The following is a 23,650-nucleotide window of genomic DNA, read 5'->3' as shown; positions in this document are numbered from 1 at the left end:
CACCTGAGCTCAGTCTCCTGGCGTATCAGTGGCGGCATAGTAAATGTAACATGCTCAAATTATCCCCAAACCATCTCCCCACCCCCACCCCATCCGTGGGAAAATTTGTCTTCCACAAAACCAGTCCCTAGTGCCAAAAAGGTTGGGGACCTCTGATCTAAGGCCTCTGAGACCTTAATGACTTGTTTACACTCAGCTAACTGAATTCAGCCTCAAGCCTGCATCTCCTGCCTCCAAGTTCAGTGATTATGATACTCCTTCAATAGCTATAATAGTCGGGAACTGATATAGTGCTTACCGAGGCACACATCCATAGTCATCTCATTTAACCTTCAGATGTCGTAAGTACACATGTCATCACTATCCCCATTATACAGATGAGGAAACTGAGTCTTTTTTTTTTTTTTTTGAAACTGAGTCTCAAAGAGGTGAAGTAACTTGCCAAGGTCATAGAACCCACTGTATAAGAAGTGGCAGAACCAGGAGTCACACTCCAGCGAACTCCAAAGCCCAAGCTCTCAACCCCTTTCCTGAGACTGTGATGTTCTGTATTTAACTCATGCCCTTCATGCTGTGTACAAATTTCCTGAAGCATCTCTAAGAGCCACTCTAAACTTTGCCTTCTTTGGAGAGGCTGCCAAAGGCGTGAAAAATTTCTCAAAAATAATGGAAAAACCCTTCTGGGATAAGTGCCTGGAGCACCGAGGATTATCAATATGATTTCTAGGCTCCCAGCACCAAGCTCCGTGTATTCCATCAGCAGGATAAGTGCTTGGCTGGCAGGCCTTGGGCAAAGCTGGCTTCCTCTGCCTCAGCAAAAACCCATTCTCACTGTGCCTGTCTTCCCCCAGACAGACCCACCCGAACAGGGAAGGGACAATGCAGGCATGAGAGGAGTGTGCTCTGCTGTGGATTCCAGAAGGGTCTACAGTCTAAGCCACGATGGACAGGGGCTAGATCCTGGCCTCACCCAGGAAACGCTTCTGCTTGACAGAGAGGGGGCCCTTCGGGCGCTCTGGGGTGGAGCTCCTCCAAATCAAAGGGTCCCGGCCAAGGGAAGCCCAGATTTATGCTCTGTGCTTCCTCTGTGGTTTTGGGTGGGGCTCTTCAGAATCAGGAAGCGTGCTCAGAGAGGGCAGCAGAGGGGCCAGCCCTGCTCAAGGCTGGCTTCTAGTAGGCGACCTGTGGGACAGCCCTTTTTGGCTTGTTAGTAATCATTTAGAGGCAGTTCCGGAGGGGAGGGAGTGTACGGTTTACAGCAGTCAAATCCCATTGCTGTCTACAGCCATGAGCGATGCATCTTGGGACACGTGGCTTCATCTCTTAGCCTGTTTCCTCACCTATAAAACAGGGTTGTTGCCCATCCATGTTTCTGAGATAAGGCACCACACACAGTACTGACATACAGCAGGCTCACAGTATGTGGACCCCCTGCCCCGAGTATCATGGCCTGTGGGCAAATCCAGAAAGCTAGATACCTTCCCCTGCCCTCAAGAAGCATAAGTGTTAGGAAGACATAGTGGTACCCCGCACCATGCGCAGCACACATCTAGCTGCTGAATTGCAGAGTATAGATACTCTGGGATTCAGGATGGAAAGGATGAGTGAGGGCCAGACTGTGAAGGAGGGCTTCATGGAGTTGGTGGCAGTGAGTCTTGAGATATGTTAAGATGTGGAGAAGGAGGGAACTGGGTGGGAGAGGAGAAATCCCATGCAGGAACAGAGGAGAGGGGCGGGTGTGGTGGGCAGGGCAACTACAGAGTGTGGAGCATCTCCAGGCCCCCAGAGGAGGCTGGACTTGGCACTGCCCTGGCCCTAGGAAGTGGCATGATGAAGTAGGCTCCAAGCAGTGTGCGGCGTTAGAATCTGGTGGAGCAGTAGGATCCCCTACCACCTATCAGGACCCACAGAGCGGGGGTCAGAGAAGGACCCCATGGCAATCTAACGGCCAGGCATTCCCTAGAGGAGAGGGGAGAGACAGAGGGGTTTGGTGCATCTGTTGGAAACTGAGGCGTCCTAACTACAAAAGCATATGGCATATATGTTGACAATACTTTGTGGGTCTCGTTTTCAGGAGATCTGCGATAATCCTCAATTTATTATTGGAGGAGCCACTCGCACAGACATCTGCCAAGGAGCCCTAGGTAAGTGATGGCATCTAAGCAGGCTACAGGGGCCTGTCGACACAGCTGTGGGTGGAAAGAGTGAGGGATGAGTTATGATTCCGCTCTCTTACTAAACCCTTTGGCAATTTCCATTTCCAGAAGCTTCCTGGAATGTCTTGTCTCCCTAGGATCCTGTGCTGTGGTAGACAAATAGACAGAGGTGCAGTGAGGCCCCCTGTGTCCCCTGCAGACTGGGCTATTTGTTGCTGTTGTCATTTTAAAGAGTTGAGATTATTATTTTTTTTACTATGTATTTATTTTTGTGCTGGGTCTCAGTTGCAGCATATGGACTTTTCAATCTTTGTTGCAGCATGCGGGATCTTTAGTTGTGGCACATGGGTTCTAGTTCCTTGACCAGGGATCAAACCCGGGCCCCTGCCCTGCAGTGCGAATGAGAAGTCTTAGCCTCTGGAACACCAGGGAAGTGCTGGGCTAGTTGCTGAAGTTACAAAGATGCTCCCGCTGGGGGACAGAGGAGCGCCTGGATCTCAGCCACCCTTAGCGCCTGCATCTCCCGGAGCCAGTGTTACCAGTGACCCACGGAGCAGTCAGGCTCCAGGCTGAGGACCAGTTAGGAGGACTCCCCCGGGTCAGCTGCAGCACTGAGACATCAGTTCTCTGTGGTTCAGGGATGGGATGGTGACTCATTGTAAAGGAAGAGGAAACCCTAGTAGTCACTGCTGGGAGGAAGTTAACGTACCAGAGTGTTCTCAGTGTTTGCAGGACGAGCTCACCATGGTATCACAACAGTGGACGTGGTGCTCTTGTCACAGAGGCAATTGTAATGTTCACTTAAGTAATTTTAACTGGAGTAGCTGAGTTGTGAGGCTCTCTGAAGCCGGGCTCTGATTTCTGAATGCAGTGCCTGCTGAGACTGGAACCTACAGGCTGCTTTGACATGAAAGCACCTGCATTGTTTTTGGGTTTTTTAACTGATTTTATTGAAGGATAGTTGATTCACAATGTTGTGCTAATTTCTGCTGTACAGCAGTGACTTAGTTATACATATACATGTTCTTTTTCACACTCCTTTCCATTATGGTTTATCACACGACCTTGAGCACAGTTACCTGTGCTCTAAGAGCCCCCAGGGTTTCTTTGAAGAAGTCTTAACAAAGGGGCCTGTGACCGCTGTTTAAGATTCTCATAGAATCCACGCTTATTATGTTTTACTCCTAGTAGGTATGAGCCTATGATCGCTGGAGCAGCTTATTTGCTGCGATAAACCAAAACCTTATTTTGAGCCATCAGCTTCAACTTGTTTTCCAGGCTAGTCCAACAGTAACAGAGTTAAGCATCTTTGAATTGTGCCTCTTTCCTGGCCCACCCAGCAGAGAGGTTCCGTCCTGGGAGTGACTTGCTTAAGGTCATCCCACAGCTGAAGCGAGGGCCTGGAATGCAAATGCAGATGGTCTGTGTTTAATCCCTGAGCTAGACTCCCTAGAAGGGGCATGGAAAGTTTTCAACCTCTGAGGGATGTCGGGGCCGCTCTGTGAATCATTAAGATGTTAAGACTGGGTATGCTGGGGGCCCCTTGGGAAATGGAGAGCATGACTCAGGGCTAGGCGTGCAAACCCCACTATCTGAGCTCAGCATCCATGTGCAAATTCCTGAGATGCCAGAGCATACTCTTACCTAAAGAATACCTACCTCCCATTTCCTGCCTTCTCTCCCTCACAAAAGATAGACCTAGGGGCCCTTAGGCACCTAAGGTGGGTACTCCAGAAAAGTCCATTGGTTAGAGAAAATGAAAGTTAATTGAACTAGAAGTTGATGGAAATTACAGCTAACCACGGGGGTTTTAGAAAAATCTGGAAACAGAAATGACAACGGTCATATCTGGGCTAAATTCCACAACTGGGCTAAACATCCACTTCAAAGCTTAATAATCTCTTAAGGACCAAATTGTAAGATGTAAGTCCTGTTGGAATACTGTCAGGCCATTTGGAAAGGAGACACAAAAAGTTTACATTCCTGGGGTAAAAATCCACATGATATGCACCAAATTAAATAAAAACAAGTTTAAGTTAAAGTCCTTTAAAAACTTCTCAGTAATTCGGTTTGCCATTTCTAAGTTTTGTTTGTTTGTTTGTTGTTTTTTTTCCACCACATTGGCCATTTTGTTCTCTTGGCCTTTTGTACTGGAGGATCCTGATTTGACTATGAACTGTGAAATGTGGTGAACTGAACTCTCACCCTGACTCTGGCATCTGGGCAGAGGGTGGGTGTGGGGTGGTGGCTGTCACCAGGTCCCCGAAGGTTCAGAAGCATCAGGAACAAAGGGCAGCAACGCCTGCCACACGACAAGAGATAGGAGTCGAGGCTCAGCTTACAGTTGGGGACCATGGGCAAGTCATCACTAGGAACCTCCATCTCTTCTAAAAAGGGAAGTTGGGGAGGGTCAGCAGGGTGATCTCAAAGATTCCCTACTATGGGGCATCCAACTGTTCTAGAGTCACTCCTCATGCTGGACACTGAGTGGCGATCTTGGGCTAGGCCACCAGATCTCTAATCTCAGCCGAGGAGTGATAACAGCCCCTGTGACCCTGTGTATTCGTGCTAAATCGCTTCTGTCATGTCCAGCTCTTTTCAATCCTATGGACTGTAGCCCTCCAGACTCCTCTGTCCTTGGGATTTCATAGGCAAGAATACTGGACTGGGTTGCCATGCCCTCCTCCAGAGGATCTTCCTGACCCAGGGATCAAACCCATGTCTCTCACATCTCCTGCATTGGCAGGCACGTTCTTTACCACTAGCACCACCTGGGAAGCCCCTGTGACTAAGAAACAGTGTGCAACTCGTGGAGCATTTTCATCTCGTTATCTCATGTCATAAATATTACTACATGTAATAATATTATTATTATCTCATCCAAATAAATATTTTCACCCCACTATGCAGATAAGAAAGCTGAGGCAGCAGGTGGGGACTCCATGCAAGGCCACAAAGCTAAAAATGGCCCAAGGAAAGAACTCGAATATGATTTTAAATCTTTCTACACTCTTCTCACTCCCATCACGAGTTGCCATGAGGCTTTGTTGAGGAAATATGGAGGTAACATTCTCAAAGCAAACTATTTCCTTACCTGTACTTTTTACCCGGAGACTCACTCAGTTTGCCAGGGAACCTGGGCCGGGGCTGTCCTTGGACTTGTACATCTCCCAACAGGGCTTCCTTCACAGGGCTGCCTGGCAGTAGTTAATCCACAGATTTCTACCACCTTCCCAGAGGGTCAGCTCAAAGCCTCACCAGAGTAACCCTAACTGTTTGTAGGCTGCTCTGATGTGAGCCACCTGCGCTGCAGACCTTGGTTGTGCTAAGCACTGAGTCAGAGAAGAAAAGTCTGCCTCTCTGGAGGAAGGGCTGGAGATCCAGGCTGACCTTCAGCCAGGCTGCCCTGCAGCTAAATACAGCCTGGAGTTGCTGCTGGTAGCCTCTTGTGACAGGTGATGGCCATGGTGGCCCCCAGGGCTGGGAGACCCGAGAGCCGAGCTCCTTCTGCCTTTGATTTTCACTGGGCCACTGCTGAGCTTTCACACTGCCCCTTTCACATAGCTCCCCACGGTCCCCACTGCCCTCCCGGCTCTCAGGGGAAGGTGGCTGCCCTGGCCAGGTGCCCGCAAAGGCCTTCAGCTTCTTGAGGGAGGGCTCCAGGCTGCCAGTGCTGAAACCGCACAGCCCCGTGTCTTTGTAACCTGGCCCCTAAAGGTGGATCACCCATCCTCTACCCTCACCCTACTGCTGAGGGTCACACAAGCCCCGCAGCACCTGCTGGGAGGTGTCACAGGGTGTCTCCCCTCACAGCCGAGCTCAGCAGAGAGTGGGGAGCCCAGAGCCAGTGGGAAAAGCACCAGGAAGGAGGTTTCCAGTTTCGGCTTCCTCTCCTGTTTCCTAGCCCCGTGTGACAATGAGCAGGTTATCCAGGCACTCTGAGCCTCAGTTTCCTCTTCTAGAAAATGGGAATCATGATAATTCTTCCTTCCCGGGGCCGTGGTGAAAAATGCAATTAATATAGGCAAACACACTTGGGAAATTGTAGAATCCTGAGCAAATTCGGCCTCTCCCTATTTTCCCATTTTTAAAGGTTATATAATAATAATCATTTAAAAGTGATTCTTATAATTTTTAAAAGCCACTTTAATAAGCACCTTAAAAAATTTTAATAGCCTTTATTTGTTGGAACAGTTTTAGATTTATAGAAAAGTTGAGATGAAAAGTACAAAGAATTCCATACACACCACCCCCAATTTCCCTGATTGTTAACTTCTTACATTATTAGTGTGGGACATTTGCTACGATTAATGAACCGATACTGATACATTATCATTAACCAAAGTCCATCCTTTACCTTCCTGAGTTTCTCCCCAGTCGTTTTTCTGTCCCGGGATCCCATCCAGGATACCATGTTGCATTTAGTTGTCAGGGCTCCTAAGGCTCCTCTTGGCTGTGACGGTTTCTCAGACAGCTTTGACGAGCTTGCCACTTTTCAGGAGTCCTGGGCCAGGATTTTGTAGGATACATTTTTTAAAGATAGTGCTTATAGTTTTTTTAAAAAAAATTTAAAAATGAGTGTTGGCTGGTTTGATGGAAAAAATAAATATGTTTCTCCTCTTTCTTAAAACAATGGCTTCACCACCAGCCCAGCGCTGCCCGCACTGCCCCACCCCCCTCCCCAGCCTCCTGGGCAGATGTGGGCAGTCCATGAGTCATGGTTTCCTCTCCCGGCTCTTCTGGTTATAAATGCTCTTTCACAGCTCGTCTCCCTTGTGGCAGCAGCCTGTGCTCCCAGCTCCCTTTCCAGCTGCACCTGAGACAGGTCTGTAAACAGGGCAGGGATGGATCGCCCAGAGGCCCCGTCCTGCCCTGGCCGTCACACAGCGGGGTTCCTGCCCATCAGATGCCCAAGATTGAGCACATCTCTCCTTGCTGCCCCTGACCTCATCTCCCCAGAGGGAGTAGGAATTCTCCCCCACCCCACTGTCGCGTACAGGGTCCTCTGCAATCTCAGGAAACTCCCCAGGAGTTGACAGGGTTCTTCTGCTCCCCGTGGGCCTGTGGGTCACAGTGTGACTTTTCACTTATTCCGGTGCTCCCTGAACCAGGAGCCAGGCCACATCCCTGTGTGGTCTCTGGCCTTTTCCTGAGATGAGGGGATTGGATCTCAGTTCCCTGAGGTCTCACTACTTCCGACATTCTGTGACTTCCCCTGGCAGCCGCAAACAGTGCCACCGCACTGGGCTTCAGTTCATGTTTGTTGAGCAATAACATCTCCACTCCAAGGTCTGAGACCCCTGCTCAGATCATCCCCCAACAAGGCATCAGGCCCAGCGAGGCCCCCATCCAGGGGATTTCAGAAATGAAGGGCCACGTATTCTGTGAGGTCTAGTGGGACCCTCGGCAGCTACAGTACAGGCACGGGAGCCCCAGGAGGAGGGTGGTCTGCTGGCTGGCCCAACATTGCATGGCCGGTGTGCAGTGGGGCAGACTCCAAGCCAGCACTGTCCACCAGAACTTTCAGAAGTGATGGGAATGTTCTGCACTGTCCATATGGTAGCCACAAGCTACATGGGGAACACTGAAAGTGTGACTAATGCAACCACGGAGCTGAATTTTTTATCTTATTTGGTTTGAATGGAAAAAGCCACGTGTGCACTATAGCTGCTGCTGCTAAGTCGCTTCAGTCGTGTCCAATTCTGTGCGACCCTACAGATGGCAGCTCACCAGGCTCCCCCGTCCCTGGGATTCTCCAGGCAAGAACCCTGGAGTGGGTTGCCATTTCCTTCTCCAATGCATGAAAGTGAAAAGTGAAAGTGAAGTCGCCCAGTCGTGCCCGACCCTCAGCGACCCCATGGACTTCAGCCTTCCAGGCTCCTCCGTCCATGGGATTTTCCAGGCAAGAGTACTGGAGTGGGGTGCCATTGCCTTCTCTGCCAGACATCAGCAAATATCTGTAAATAGCAGGGTCCAGAGTGAGGACTTGAGGGTCCATCAGTTAGAAGTTGGCTTCTTGGTTCCGCCACTTCTTGGCTCTGTCACGTGAGGCAAATCACCATCCTCATCAAGCCTCAGTTTTCTCATCCTTAAAATGGGATGATAATAGTATCTACATCATAGGGCTATGAAGATGGAATTAAATAATGCATGGAAAGCTCTGCTTGCCAGAGGCTGACACTTAGTAAGGGTTTAATATCTGCAAATTGCATATTACCTTTGGGGAGAGCGAGGCTTGAGGGGAGGAGGTACATGCGGCTGGTTTTGAATACCCCACGGGGTCGGCTCTAGCACTTGGCTTTGACAAACATGAAGCTGTGGAGAGGAGGTGATGGAGGAGCTGGTGTTTGGAGGAAAGTTCAGGAAACTCAGTGAAGTCTCCTGCCCCAGCTTTCAGGGCTCATGCAACGGCCATGTCTCCCTGATGTTTCCAGGAGAAGCTGGGAGGCTCTTCACTCCCCCTTGCCTGGACCTTCTCCTCTCCCAGCACCCACTTTGTCTGCAGTGTCTCTGCTGTTTTCAGCCTCGAAAACTTACCCACCTGGGAAATGGGAACAAGGTGGCATTTGCATCTTTCCTTTTCCCATGTGGTGCAGAACCTTACGGGTGTGTCAATGGTGGTCTCTCTCTCCCTGGGGATCAGAGTGAGGAAACCTCTCACATTCATTCTTTTGTTTTGTCTTTTGAATAATTTTTAGTTAGTTACTTGTGGCTGCTCTGGGTCTCGTTGCTGCGCAGGCTTTTCTCTAGTTGAGCCGAGTTGGGGCTGCTCTCTAGTCGCACTGCATGGGCTTCTCATTGCAGTGGCCTCTCTTGTTGCAGAGCACGGGCTATAGGGTGCCAGGGCTTCCGTAGTTGCAGCCTCCGGGCTCTAGAGCGCAGGCTCAGTAGTTGTGGCGCGTGGGCTCAGCTGCTCCGCGGCATGTGGGATCTTCCCAGACCAGGGATGGAACGCGTGCCTCCTGCATCGGCAGACAGACTCTTCACCCCTGAGCCACCAGGGAAGCTCGTCCCGTGCTCATTCTTACCACAGTCCCCTATGTGATCTCTCCCCTGCATTTGCTGCCCCAGCCACGGTGAGACTTTTCCTTTAGTTCGACACTGTGAAGGCCCCCGGGAAGTCAGGAAAGTAGACCTCTGCTGGCTGGATCCTCCCGGAGGTGAGGAAGGAGCTCTGAGAAGTAGGAATCTAGAAGGCAGGTTGGCTCTACCTCCTCTCCTGTGGGGGCCTGGGGCACAGAGGGGTTGAGGAGGACAGCGAGGATGTGGCTGTGGCTGGCAGGAAGGCAAGAACGAGCTGGCAGGTAACGCTGCTATCGGGGGGTCCCCGTGGGGGCCACTCTCACAGGGAGCTAGGGAGCAGAGATGGACAACAGGCTGTGTCCTCCTGGCACACGGAGCCTGGCCTCCTTCTGGTCATACATGCAAGCTCAGTGTGCGACAGTGTGCCCCTGAGGCCTTGGCACCCCGTCCCCCTCCATCCTCCCTTCTCCTTCTCCCTCTCAGAGCTCTCCGCAGGAGCATCAGGCGAAGGGAGGGAGGGAGCACACCCGGCTTGGATCATCTGTTCTTGCTCCAGCCTTGTGTGCGGCTCACGGAAGGAGGCTGAAGCCCTGTGTTACAGCCAGGGTTGGGATATGAGCAGAGTGGAGCATCCCCGCCCCTGACAGTGCTGATACAATGCAACATGATTGTATGGAAGCGTCATTCTGGATGGGGGCACCCTTTTCTGGGCTGCTCCAGGCAAGGAAGCAGTCACGGAAGGGATGGCCCCTTGGGACTCATCTCTCCGGCCCAGGCCCTGGCAGAATGTACACTTCCACGGGGAACCCCCCACCACCACCAGCACCCAGAGTGGGGGCACCATTGGCTTCTCAGGACTTCCTTCCCTTCCATTCCAAAGCTGAGACTCACCAGGCTGCCTCGGCCAAGAGAGATTCGTCCCGTCAGCAGGGCATCAGGCCTGCTGGAGATTGTTAGATACCAGTGTCTCGTTTCTTCACTAAATTGTGTCCAATTCTTTTGTGACCCCATAGACTGTAGCCCACCAGGCTCCTCTGTCCATGGGATTTCCCAGACAGGAATACTGGAGTGGGTTGCCATTTCCTTCTGCAGGTGATCTGACCCAGGGATCAAACCTGCATTTCTTGCATTGGCAGGTGGATTCATTACCACCGAGCCACCTGGGAAGCACATACCAGTGTCTCAGTCTCAGGAAGCGTCATGTATCTAGCCATCACCATGGAAAGCAAAGGAACAAAGTACTATAGGGATGAAATGCGAGGCAAGCAGGACTCGAGAGAGAGCAGGGTCTCCTGGCCCCAGCACAGCTGAGAGTTGGGACTGGATCATTCCCCGTCCCGGGGGCTGTCTTGAGTGCTGCAGGCTGCATGGCACGCTCCCAGCCTCTGCCTGCAAGATGCACTGGCACCCCGCTCCCCAAGCATGGCAACCAAAAATATCCCCAGACAGTGCCAAACGTCCCTTGGGGGTAGAGGGAGCAAAAATGTTCCTGGGGGATACCGTGATAGACCCAGGAAGAGAAGGAGACTAGGGAGGCATTAAGTACCATGGGGCAGACGGAGGGTGGTCACTGGGCACCCAGGGTGCGATGCCTGTGCTGGGAACTGGTGAAGACGCCACACAGTGCCAGCCACACTTAGGAGCAGGCGTCATCCTAGGGAAGAGGAAACAATATGGAGCCGCAGTCAGGGCGGCATTGCTGGGATGTTTGACCCCGTGGGAGAAAAGCTCCAGCCCGCCTCTGGGGAGCTGCTGCAGCAAAGGAGGAGATTAGCCCTCCTGCACCTTGGGGATACTCCCCCTGGCAGGGCCATCTATCGTGCCAGCTTCCTGGACCAGCATGTTCAATGCATCTCAGGTATTGGGGTGCCCCCGGGACCTTGGAGTGACTGGGTGTCAGCATCCTCGCACTGACATCTCTCCATGTTCACTCCTCTCTGTTAGTTGGCAGGTGATCTCACTGCCCCTGGCCAGGCACAGATTTCAGGAAGATTTCCTGGTCTCCTTACACCTGTATCTGTTGTTTAGCAACCTGCCTCCCACCATCAAAGGCTTGAAACAATAGCAATCATTTTCTCATTCTCTCTTGTGGTTCTGAAGGATGACTGGGCTCAGCCAGGGGACTCTCTCAGGGTCTCCCATGGGGTTGGGGTGGATGGGGCTGGATGGGGCACCTGAAGATCCCTCAGCCACAGGTTGGTGTGTGGGCTGGAGGCTGGTCAGCTGAAGCTCCGGGGTCTCTCTGCCTCCTGTGTGGTGTCCTCCACGGGGGCTTTAAGGGAGCTCACCCTCTTACACAGAAGTTGTAGAGAGCCCTAGAAGTCAGGAAGCATCCCTTCTGCCATGCCTGTTCATCGAGACAGACAGAGGCCCACCAGGTTCAAGGGGAAGACACAGACTCCACCCCCTGGTGGGGATGGGCAAGGTTCCAGAAAAACATGTACAACCAGAAATATTGAGGCTACCATTTTTGGAAGATGCCACGGTTCCTCCCCTTTGCATAATGGCCTTGTCCTTCCTTCACCACAGTGGTGACCCAAGGCTGCTCAGACACAAGCCCATCGTGGTTGGGGCAGGTGTGTTCTCCGGGGCTTCCCGGTGTGCAGGGCGGAGGGGCACTGAGCTGGTTGGGCTGGTGCTCCCAGTTTCTGGACTCCCTTCACCCACTGAGCTTTCCTGGGACACCCCACCCAGCCCTGAGACCCTCTCTGCTTCCGTTCAGCCAGCTTTACTGGGTGCCCATGACAGGAAGATCAGTGGACTGGACTTTAGGCAAAAGAAAACAAACAGCAACAACAAAAAACATCACAGTCCTTTCTCTACACCGGCCTCTTCTTGTCTCTGCCTCTCCCCACTCCCCCACCACCACTTTCCCTCCATCCATCCAGTCCTCTCTGTTCTGTGTCCTTACTTTCTCTCCAGGGCTTCCCTGCTGGCTCAGCTGGTAAAGAATCTGCCTGCAATGCAGGAGACCCGGGTTCGATCCTTGAGTCCTTCTTCCGCAGCAGGGAGAAGCCCTTTCTGGAAGGTGCAAGTGTTATTTTCTTGTGCCTGGAGGGTCTGTGCAGAAGAAGTAAGGGTGAAAAGGAACCTCAGGTTAATTTCCCTCGGGGGTCAGTTCAGACTCTGCAGAAGTATAAACCGTGTCCAGCCTCCATCCTCCCAGCATCCTCACTGGGGCTCTGACCTGCTTTCCACACTCCTGGATGGTGCCACGCCCCCCATACCTTTCAGCATCTGCACTGGACCTTGCCTCTCCCTGCAAGTTCTTCCCGCCCCACCTCCACTCCCTCTCAGGACCAGTCTAAGCTCCCCTCCTCGAGCCCCACCCCGCTACAGCCCATGTGCCCTGTTTGGACTTGAGGCTCGATGTTCACCTCCCCCCGCCCCCATCTCTTCTAATCCATGTTCTTTGATCATCATCCCCCTTGCTGTCTGATGAAGCCTGGAGAGGAAGGTCTATCCTTCTCTAGACCTGGCTCAGGAGGGACCACGGGAACAGGGAGTTTGAGCCCAGATGGGAGGAAAAAAAGTGGCACGTACGCAGGGTAAGTGCAAGGACAGGTGCTCAGAGGCGCCGGTCTGGCCAAGAAGGCGGAGAGGGCCCTGGGAGGCCAGCCCTGGGCTTCGGGCTCTGTCTCTTTCTCTGAGACGTCTGTTGCTTCATGGAGCACGTGCTCCACGGAGACAGGGTCCCAGCCCCTCACAGAGCTGCCATTCTCCTGGGACCGTCAGCAGGCACCTCTCCCTAGAATAATAGAGCTGCTGTGGGACAGGTGAGCAGGGAGCGGCATCTCCCAGCTTCTCTGCTCCACTTCCCTGTGGTTGGAGGGAAGACAGTGATGGTGGGAGAGAAAGGAGGAGAAGGCATAAACAAATAGCCTGCTCCGCTCTTGGAAAAATTTCCAGCAGCCGCAAATACAGTCCTCGTCACCGTTCCACTCCCCGCAATGGGCCCCAGGTGGCCTGGCCGGTGCTCAACGCTGACCCTCAGGACCAGACACAGAGGCCCGGGGAGCACGGCTCTGGAAATTTACCCACATGGCTCTGCATGTATTTACCTTTACAGAAGAGGGCTCTGGAGCTTAAAGGAGCCATTCACGAGGTCTGCCTGGGGGTGCTGTGTGCTCAGAGGGTGGGGGTCTGGGTGCGGCCGAGTGTGCGCCGCGGAGGGAAGCCTGTGTGTACACGGTCAGGGTCATGGTGAGGCTGTGGAGGAGCTGGGGGAGGTCAGCCTGGCTAGGGACAGTTAGACCTTTATCCAGGTGCCTGAGTCTGGAAGGGTGCGGCAGCTGTGCTTAACAGCTCAGACCTCCCTTTCCCAACAAATTAGAAGGGGAGGGAGGGGGAAGTTTGAACTTGCAGGGGATTCCTTGGAGTCCCTTGAGCAAAAGTGGCCTAAGTGATCTTGGCAGGTGCCTGAGGTTGGGCCAGAGAGAAGACACGAAATAGTCATTGAACAAGTGAAGAAATTAAAGCTAACATGAATATTCATTGGAAGGACTGATGCTGAAGCTGAAACTCCAATACTTTGGCTACCTGATGTGAAGAACCGACTCACTGGAAAAGACCCTGATGCTGGGAAAGATTGAAGGTGGGAGGAGAAGGGGACGAGAGAGGATGAGATGGTTGGATGCCGTCACCGACTCAGTGAACATAAGTTTGAGTGAACTCTGGGAGTTGGTGACGGACACGGAGGCCTGGCGTGCTGCAGTCCATGGGGTCGCAAAGAGTCAGACATGACTGAACGACTGAACTGAACTGAACTGGCGAATCCTCTTCTGCTGTAGGCACAAAGGTAGTAGAAATTTTGTGCGGAAAATGCCTGGGAAAGGTGTGCAGGGAGAGAAAGCGATTATCAAACTGCAGACACAGGAGGAGGCTCCTGGGTTCTGCGAGGGGACAGAGCAGAGAAGAGACCACCAAACCAGCCTCAGCCCAGGGGGGCGGTACTCAGTCCCCGGTCCTGCGCTGGGAGTAGAGAGGGACAGCTGCCGCAGTCCCAGGCGAGGCAGGGGTGGGGGTGAAGGTGAGTGGTGGCGGTTGAGTCGATAAGTTGCGTCCGACTCTTGCGACCCCATGGACTGTATGTAGCCCACCAGACTCCTGTCCATGGGATTACCCAGGCAAGAATGCTGGAATGGGTTGCCATTTCCTTCTCTAGGGGATCTTCCCCACCAAGGGCTCAAACCTGAATCTCCTGCATTGATAGGCATATTCTTTACCGACTGAGCCACCAGGGAATCTCTCTGTCTTTCTGGGGTTTTGAGTGAATACATTTGGATCTACACCCTCATCAGTGCTCATGCTTCACCTTTATTTACACCTCCTCCCCACCCCCTTACTTCGGACAAGTTGGCCAGGCCTCACAATGATCAGACAGGCCCACAGGCGCTAGTGGTCTCAGTCCTTCCCCTCTCACCCCCTCCTCCTCCCCACCCTGGGGGCTCCCCTCCCTCCTCACTCCCACCTTCCTGCACCGCCCCCCATCCTGAGCTGTCACCCTTTCTGAAACAGCGCAGCCCACTGTGGCCAATGTTTGGTGCATAACACATCCTCAGTCAAGACTTCGCCTCTTCCAGGCCTCAGGTTTCTCTTCTATAATGTTAGAAGATTAAAAACAGCCAACACCTAGAGACAGTGTTCTAAATGCTTATGTTCTTGCATTTAATTCTCAACTCGAGACAGTTCCCTATTATGAAGCCCATGTATACATGAGAAAACAGGCACAGAGAGAGTAGTATGCCCCCAGTCAGAGCCAGGATTCGAACTCTGTGTCAGCTCTGGTGTTATTTAACTTTCGGGGTATGAAGAGGGGGTGAAACCTGACTCCTCCCTGGAAAATGCCTGTGTTTACATACAGGCAAAATGTGCACACCGTGTCTCTGGGTTACAGATCTCTGAAACCCATCCAGGAACCCTAGTTTCCCTTTTCCGTCGGATCCTAACAACGCTTTGAGGGTATGTGTGTCTTTTACCCACTTCACAGCTGAGAAAACATGGTCTCAGAGGAATTAAGAAAGGTGTCCAAGATCACACAGTCTTAAGTGGCGAGGTCAGGATTCATATCCAGATCTGCCCTCCCAGCTCTATCCAGGGGGTCTTTCCCTTCTGGTTTGGGGATTGCCTGGGGGAACTGTGGGCACCCATGGAGCCCCTTCCTTGTGTCTGGTGGCTGGGGCTCTTCTAACCTCCTCGGTAGGTGAACCCCTCGGTAGGCGAACCATCAACCCAGGTGCTGCCGGCCCCGAGGTTCTCCTCCAGCAGGCCAGCGCTCCCAGGCGGCAGGCACCCTGCCTGTGGGTTTGTGCACCTCCTTTTAGCTGCAGAGCAGGCCCCTAGGACATCATGGAGCCGACTTGTAGAGGAAGTTTTGCTGGAAGGACAATCCCAAGGGCCTGGGTTGGAGGAGAAAACCTGGCCAAAGGGGACTGACAGGGCAGCCAAGAGCCAGCCTCTGAGGAATCCCGAGAGGGTGGAGTTGGCACAGAGGTTTCCTGGTGCTGGAGGCAAAAGGGGTGTGGGAAAGCGAGAGAATGCGGTGCAAGGCAAGATGAGGGGGCAGTGAGGCAGTTCTTTGAGGAAACAGGCATGAACACAACCTCCATGAGACATGCCTGTTACAGGGATCCAGAGGTCCCCCACTGGGCAGGGCAATGCCCACCTATGTCCAAAATCAAGGGGCAAGTCTGGCTTGAGGCCCTGGATCCCCTCCCCGGGTGATTTCCTTTCTATCCTGCTTTCCACTTGTCCCCCACCCCCAGCCTGCTCCAGATTCCCAGAACACTGCCTCTCTCATCCCCCCACTGACCTGCGCTCAGTCATTTTCACGTGAGGGCATTTGAATCCGCAGTTCCCTTTCCAGGAGCACTTGCATTCTAGGTCCCCTCTCCATGTGGGGTGAGGACTGTCCCCTCCTGGGAGTTAAGTCTGGATGTGGTGCCGGTGTTGGGAGGAAGGGCCGGCAAGCCCCTGCTTGACCAGGCAGGAGGCTGTTGGGTACCAGGTGAGCTTTAAGGGTGCAAAGCAGAACAGAAAATCCCCCAGCCCCCCTCCCCAGCCTGGCAGGCCTGGACTGGCCAAGTGTCTCCCAGGACTGAATGGAGGAGCAGAAGCTGAGCTGGGTGTGGGAGGAGCCCGGATGTCGGAATAGCCGGTCTGTCCAGCCTGCGGTCAGGCTTTGGTGTGGTTTGGGAACCTCTGGGCAGGACCCTGTCTGCTGCCTCAGGGAGGGACTTGGCCAGGAGCCGCCTGCTGAAAGGAAATATCACCAGCAGCCAGGGCTGTCAGGGACCCATAGTGACCCAGCTCTGACACTTGTCCCTGCTTGTGTTCAGGCCTCAGGACAGACCAAGGCAGGTATCAGGCTCCCAGGATGAGAAAGGCAGAGGAGAGGTGGTGAGTCAGAATGTATTGGTATTTAGATATACCACGCCTCATTCCTCAGAAATTTTTTTGGCTTTACCCTCCCCCCACCCCAAAAGCATATATATATACATGTTTGTGTGTGTGTGTGTCTTATATAGCAAAACAAGTTCTAAAGTATTTATGCATGAGTTCAGTCGTGTCCAACTCTTGACCCCATGGACTACAGCCTGCCAGGCTCCTCTGTCCATGGGGTTTTCCAGGCAAGAATACTGGGTTGCCATTTCCTCCTCCAGGAGATCTTTCCCGACCCAGCAATCCAACCCGCATCTCCTGTGTCTCCTGTGTTGCAGGCAGGTACTTTACCGCAGAGCCATCCACGGCCCTGCTTTGGGGAGGTCACCCTGTACAATTATTGAAAGACTCTGAATGTCTCCACACTTGACCTAGTTAGCTTTGCATTTCCCAAACTTATCTGACCACTGAACACATTTCTGAAGGAACATCTGTTAACCTGAGGAACTGGTTTCTACAGAACACACTTTGGCGGACACGGGAGTAAGTGACTTGATCGACTGTTCTTCTTGACTGTGCTGTGCTTAGTCGCTCAGTCATGTCTGACTCTTTGCAACCCCATGGACTGCAGCCTGCCAGGCTCCTCTGTCTATAGGGATTCTCTAGGCAAGAATACTGGAGTGGGTTGCCATGCCCTCCTCCAGGGTTCTTATTGACTATGGAGCAATTATTATAGAAGACTTCTGCCAAAAATAATTTTCATTTAGAGTAATTGATATTAAGCTTCATTTTTTTTCACTGCAAGTATTAACCTAACCAATTATCTATTGAGGGCAATAAACTAGAGTTTATGGTAATAGAACCACAATCTAAGCTTATAGAAGAACATGTTTCTCTTCTATATCAGATCAGTCGCTCAGTCGTGTCCGACTCTTTGCGACCCCATGAATCGCAGCACGCCAGGCCTCCCTATCCATCACCAACTCCCGGAGTTCACTGAGATTCACGTCCATCGAGTCAGTGATGCCATCCAGCCATCTCATCCTCTGTCGTCCCCTTCTCCTCCTGCCCCCAATCCCTCCCAAATAACTTCAGATCGTGAAGATATGAATTAGAAAAGGGAGGCAAATACAGGGTCCCCCATCTTCTCTTTTTCTGTTTCCTCTTGTTGTTGTTGTTGTTGTTTTGTACTTGCTTTGTTTCACATAGCACATCTTGGGGATCATTCTGTATCAACAGGGAGCATCTTTATTCCTTCTTATGGCCGCATAGACTATCGCTGGAGAAGGACAATAGTTTGTTTCACCTCTCCTCTGTGCATGGAGATTTACCTTGTTTCAGACTTTTCTGTTGCAGCGAGCGCTGCAGTAAATAAACTTGTACATACATCATTTCTCTTGTGAGAATGTCTGTAGGGAGATGACTACATATGATATTATTGGAGCACATCGACAATAGCCTCAAACTGCCTTTTCAGGACTGAGGGTGTACATTCCCCCACAACCTCTCCAGGTCATCACGCTTTGACCTTGGCAATCCCAAGGGTGAAAATGGTATCTCAGTGTAGTTTTACTTTATGCTTCTTCTATGATGAGTGAGGGTAAGTGCCTTTTAATATGTTTAAGAGCCATTAATTTTTCCTTTTCCCATTGACTCTGTTGATGCCATTGCCCATTTTTCTATTGAGCTTTCATTTTTTTCTCATTAAATACTGAGAAGATTTATACATAACTTTTGGTCTGGGATCTGAGTAACAGATATTTTTCCCTGTTATTTTGTAGTTTGACTTTGCTTATTGTGATTGGTTTAGCATGTCGTTTTTTTTTTTTTTTACTTTAATGTAGTTAAGTTTATCATTTAAACATTTTATGGCTTTTAAAATCCATTAGCAGCAACCTTACTCAGCGGACTAATTTAAAAGCTGTTGTGGGCTTTCCTGGTGGCTCAGTGGTAAAGAATCCACCTGCCAGTGCAGGAGACGGGTTCCTTCCCTGATCTGGGAAGATCTCACGCGCCTGGAAACAGCTAAGTCCATGCGCCACGACTGCTGAGCCCGCGCGCAGCACCTACTGAAGTGAGCTTGCCTTCCAGCCTGTGCTCTGCAACAGGAGAGGCCCCCACAGGGAGAGGCCTGCACACCACGACGAAAGAGTAGCCCCCCACTGTCGGAACTACAGAAGAGCCTGCAGCCGCAAAGACCTCGCCCAGCGAAAAATAAATAATAAAGACTGTTTAACACTGTACTGTCCACAAGAAATAAAAAGACCCAAGGAATACTTCTTAGAAGATTTTATGACCTCTAGGTTGTAATTTGATGATATCTCCACTCAAAGGTTATAAAAGAATTCTCCCATTATCTCTTATAGAATATATGGATTTATAAAAATATTATAATGCTATCATAGTGAGCATATGTATTAAAACATAACAGTATATCATATAAATACATGAATAAACATGTCAATAATAAAAATGGCTAGATTTATCATATTGTGAATGTATTAAAACATAACAGTATATCACATAAATACATAAGCAAAAATATGTAGTTAATACAAATGGATAGATTTATAATATTTACATATAATGTATAAAAATATAAAGTATATAGTTAAGATGTATAATATTATATTTATATATAAATGTTATTCCATTTAGAATTTATTCCCATGACAAGATGAGCTATAATTTGATTTTTTTTCTAGATGGGTACTCAGTTGTTCCAATTTCATTTGTGAATAATTTATCTTTACTAAATTTCTATGTTTGGAACTATTTCTGGACTTTCTATTCAGTGCATTTATGTATCTCTATGTTCATGCACAAGTTCTGTACTATTTTATTTATTATGTGTGTGTTTTAATATCTAATAGATATTTAGATTTTTTTGCTGGCTAGGCTTCATGTTTATTTTTTCCCAGTAAATTTTAGAATCAGCTGTGTTCCAATTTTTAAAAAATCCTCTTGCTATTTTTATTGGGATTGCGTTAGATTTATAGACTGGCTTAACAGGAAGTAGCAATTTTATGATGATGAATTTTTCTAGCCAAGAATGTGGGCCACAGTGTAAATGGAGTAAATGATTGTCTATGCAGGCTGGATGATGCCCTTGGAGTTAATTCTAAGGGTGAACAGCTGGTGGAGGACAGATCACACTAGTCAGAGAAGCTTTGAACACTGTTGGACATAAACAGCCTGGCTGGAAGCCTCTGCAAGCGATGAGAAGGCATAACCATCCCTCCCAGGATTCATAGATGGCGCTAGTGGTAAAGAACCTGCCTACCAGAAAGAAAAACACCAGTACAGTATATTAACGCATATATATGGAATTTAGAAAGATGGTAATGATGACCCTGTATGTGAGATAGCGAAAGGGACACAGATGTAAAGAACAGACTTTTGGACTCTGTGGGAGAAGGCAAGGGTGGGATGATTTAAGAGAATAGCATCGAAACATGTATATTATCATATGTGAAATCGCCAGTCCAGGTTTGATGCATGAGACAGGGTGCTCAGGGCTGGTGTGCTGGGATGACCCTGAGGGATGGGATGGGGAGGGAGGTGGGAGGGAGGTTCAGGATGGGGAACACATGTACACCCATGGCTGATTCATGTGACTGTGTAGCAAAAACCACCACAATATTGTAAAGTAATTAGCCTCCAATTAAAAGAAAAAAATAATTAAAAAAAAAAAAGAACCTGCCTGCCAATACAGTAGATGCAAGAGACATGGGTTCGATCCCTGGGTCAGGAAGATCCCCTGGAGGAGGAAATGGCAACCCACTCCAGTACTCTTGCCTAGAAAATTCCATGGGCAGAGGAGCCTGGTGGGCTATACTTCATGGGGTCACAAAGAGTTACACATGACCGAGCCATTTTCACTTTCAGAGTCTCTTATAGACATATAATTTAAACATCTATAGAAGTACACACCGGATCTTTCTTTTTCAAGCCCCATCCATGTGGCAGCATTCCAGGAGAGGCCTTGGTCACTGGCAGGCATCCTCTCAAACCAGTTAGAACCACAGGTGAGCAGGAGCCTCAGAGGTCAGTGGGTCATCTGTCCTGGCCTGTATCAGCCAGCCTGGTTTTACCCAGACCCCAACGTAGCCGACCCAAACAGGCTGTGCCAGAAGGAGACTCCAGTGCCTCCTCTCCACCCTGCTCACCTCTGCAGGAGCAGGTCACCATGGGGTTACCCAGAGCAGATGGGTTTTTTTAAACTGTTGTAGGATGGGTAGATTCTGACCTTGGTAGACGGAACCCAACAGGTTTCCTTGTGGGGAGAAAACCCTCAGGGAGGTGTGGCCATCCAGGTGGAGCGAGCAGGAAACTAGAAAGAAAAAACACTGAGCAGCCCAAATGCTGAAACATAATGGAGTCACCTCTCAAGGACAAAAGCCCCCAGGACCATGTCCTGGGAACTAAGTGAATTAGAAATTGACACCTATTTGCCAAGGAAACTGTTCTGATTATGCATTAACAGTGTGTGTTTTGCTCAGACAGACCTGACAGCCATTCATTAGCTGGGACCTTGGGGTGAGCCACCCAGTCTCCTTACAGAAGGTAGTAATAGTACCCCTATATCAAATGGTTTTGTTTTGGTTTTTAGCTTTTTTTTTTTTAGCTGCATTGGGTCTTCATTGTTGTGTGAGGGTCTTAGTTGCGCTGCGCAGGCTTCTCCTTCTGGTGGGTTCTCTTGTTGCAGAGAATGGACTCTAGAGTGAAAACTTCAGCAGCTGTGGCTGGGCTTAATTGCCTCATGGCATGTAGGATCTTCCTGGACCAGGGATCGAATCCATGTCCCCTACACTGGCAGGCAGATTCTTAACCACTGGACCAATAGGAAAGTCCCTCTCAAATTGTTTTGTGGAAACTTCATGATACTTTCAAGTTAAAAAAAAAAAAAAAAAGCCACACAACCTCAAAGTTGTGAGTTATGTTTTATTCGGGGATGTTACTGAGGACTGTAGTCTGGGAGACAACCTCTCAGCTAGCTCTGAGGAATCATTCCAAAGACATAAGGGAGGATATGCAGGATATATAGGGGGTTTGCTGAAAAACAAAAACAAAACATGGATTTGAACATTAAAATATTACTGCTAATCATAAAAAACAGACTCTCAAGTTAATGATTTCAGTGCTTTTCTATGCATGAGAAGATGCAAGAGTCTGGGCTCATTGAAGTTACTCCTTAGATATGCATCTTAACTGTCTAGGACCAGTATCCCAGTCTTCTCCATCCTGACTTTCCCTCAGGGCTCACTGTCAGGGCCACCACAGTGGCTGATGGTTTGACAGCAACAACATTCTTTGTTTACTAAGTGACAGGTGATACTTTTTTCGCTCACAGTACATGTAAAGCATTTTAGCACAGGGCCTGGCACATAGTAAGTCTGCATGAATGCAAACTGCTATAACCATTGTTTTCAGATTAAATAAACTTTAAAAATAGGTTTTGATGAGGGCCATTCTAATGAGGTGGATGAACCTACAACCTATTATACAGAGTGAAGTGAGTCAGAAAGAGAAAGATAAATACCAGCAATGGCAACCCACTCCAGTACTCTTGCCTGGCAAATCCCATGGACGGAGGAGCCTGGTAGGCTGCAGTCCATGGGGTCGCTAAGAGTCGGGCACAACTGAGTGACTTCACTTTCACTTTTCACTTTCATGCATTGGAGAAGGAAATGCCAACCCACTCCAGTGCTCTTGCCTGGAGAATCCCAGGGATGGAGAAGCCTGGTGGGCTGCCATCTATGGGGTCACACAGAGTCGGACACGACTGAAGCGACTTAGCAGCAGCAGCAGCAACACATATATACAGAATCTAGAAAAATGGTACTGAAGAATTTCAGGGCAACAGTGGAGAAACAGACATAGAGAATAGACTTATGGACATGGGGAGAGGGGAGGAGAGGGTGAGATGTGTGGAAAGAGTAACATGGAAACTTACATTACCATATGTAAAACAGAAAGCCAAAGGGAATTTGCTGTATGGCAAAAAAAAAAAAGGTTTTGTAAGGGAGCTTCCCAACTTTGTTAAAAATATTTTGCTGCATGTGGTGAGGGACGGACTTAAGAAATCAGAAGTATAAAATAATATAAAAGTATACTATTATATACTTTATGTGTGGGGTCACACAGAGTCGGACACGACTGAAGTGACTTAGCATACTATTATAAAATAGGATTTCAAATGTTTCTACCTTATTAGAAATAAGACTTGGAGCCACTTGTATGTGTGTGTATATGAAAAACTTTGAACCTTTGACCGTAAAGTGCATCTAACTCTTGTTTACCCTTGCTTGTGCTGTGATCTTAGTGCTAGGGGCTTGGCTGTGCAATGACAAGCCATCCTCCTGTTGCCTTAGGGAACTGGATTGCATTGAATAGGTGACATGTTTTAATATTTCTGAACCAAGGATTTGGGGATATTAACATGCAATATAGGATTTCAGGAAGCTGCTGCTTGTTACCCCTTAGTTTTGGGGTTTTTTAAAAGATGTTTTTGATATGGACCATTTTTTAAGTCTTTATTGAATTCATTACAATATTGTTTCTGTTTTATGTTTTGGCTTTTTGGCCGCAGGGCATGTGGGATCTTATCTCCCCGATCAGAGATTGGACCCACACCTGCTGCGTTGGAAGGCAAAGTTTTAACCATTGGACTACCAGGGAAGCCCCTACCACTTAGTTTTAAATTTGAATTGCAGCTGGATTTTCCTAGTGGGTTCTTTCCCTAGTTATGAGTCATGCTCTTAACCAAAGGAAGTCTTTTGCAAGGTATGTTTTTTAAACAAAACCCAGGGTATGGATTCAGATGATTTGCATGTAAGACCTGTCAACTGGGTAGAACACAAGACTTCCTGAACTTCATCCAAAAAAGATGATTAGTAATACTGTAAGAACGATCATCTCAAAAGATATCTGTAAGGATCAAATAAAATGTAAACCATGATTTTGTAAATTCCAAAATATCACACAAAATATTAGCTACTTGTTATTTCTCTCATTTCTTTTGGCGGAAGCAAAAGAGTCCAGACTCTGGTCCCTGCTCTGCCCTTTCCAGGACTTGCAACCTCAAGCAA

General features: G+C 49.5%; 1 protein-coding gene across 1 annotated transcript in view; it reads left to right on the top strand.

Moving 5' to 3' along the window:
* CAPN2 (calpain 2) overlaps positions 1-23,650 on the top strand; it is a 57,103-nt gene that overhangs the window by 3,451 nt on the left and 30,002 nt on the right. The window contains exon 2 of the mRNA XM_006057240.3: positions 2,075-2,144. Coding sequence (XP_006057302.1) covers positions 2,075-2,144 — 70 coding nt within the window. The remainder of the gene's footprint in view (positions 1-2,074; positions 2,145-23,650) is intronic.

The sequence above is a fragment of the Bubalus bubalis genome, chromosome 5 (assembly GCF_019923935.1).
Source record: "Bubalus bubalis isolate 160015118507 breed Murrah chromosome 5, NDDB_SH_1, whole genome shotgun sequence".
Taxonomy (NCBI): domain Eukaryota; kingdom Metazoa; phylum Chordata; class Mammalia; order Artiodactyla; family Bovidae; genus Bubalus; species Bubalus bubalis.
Note: the sequence above shows the minus strand (reverse complement) of the source record. Positions and strands in the feature narration are given on the sequence as shown.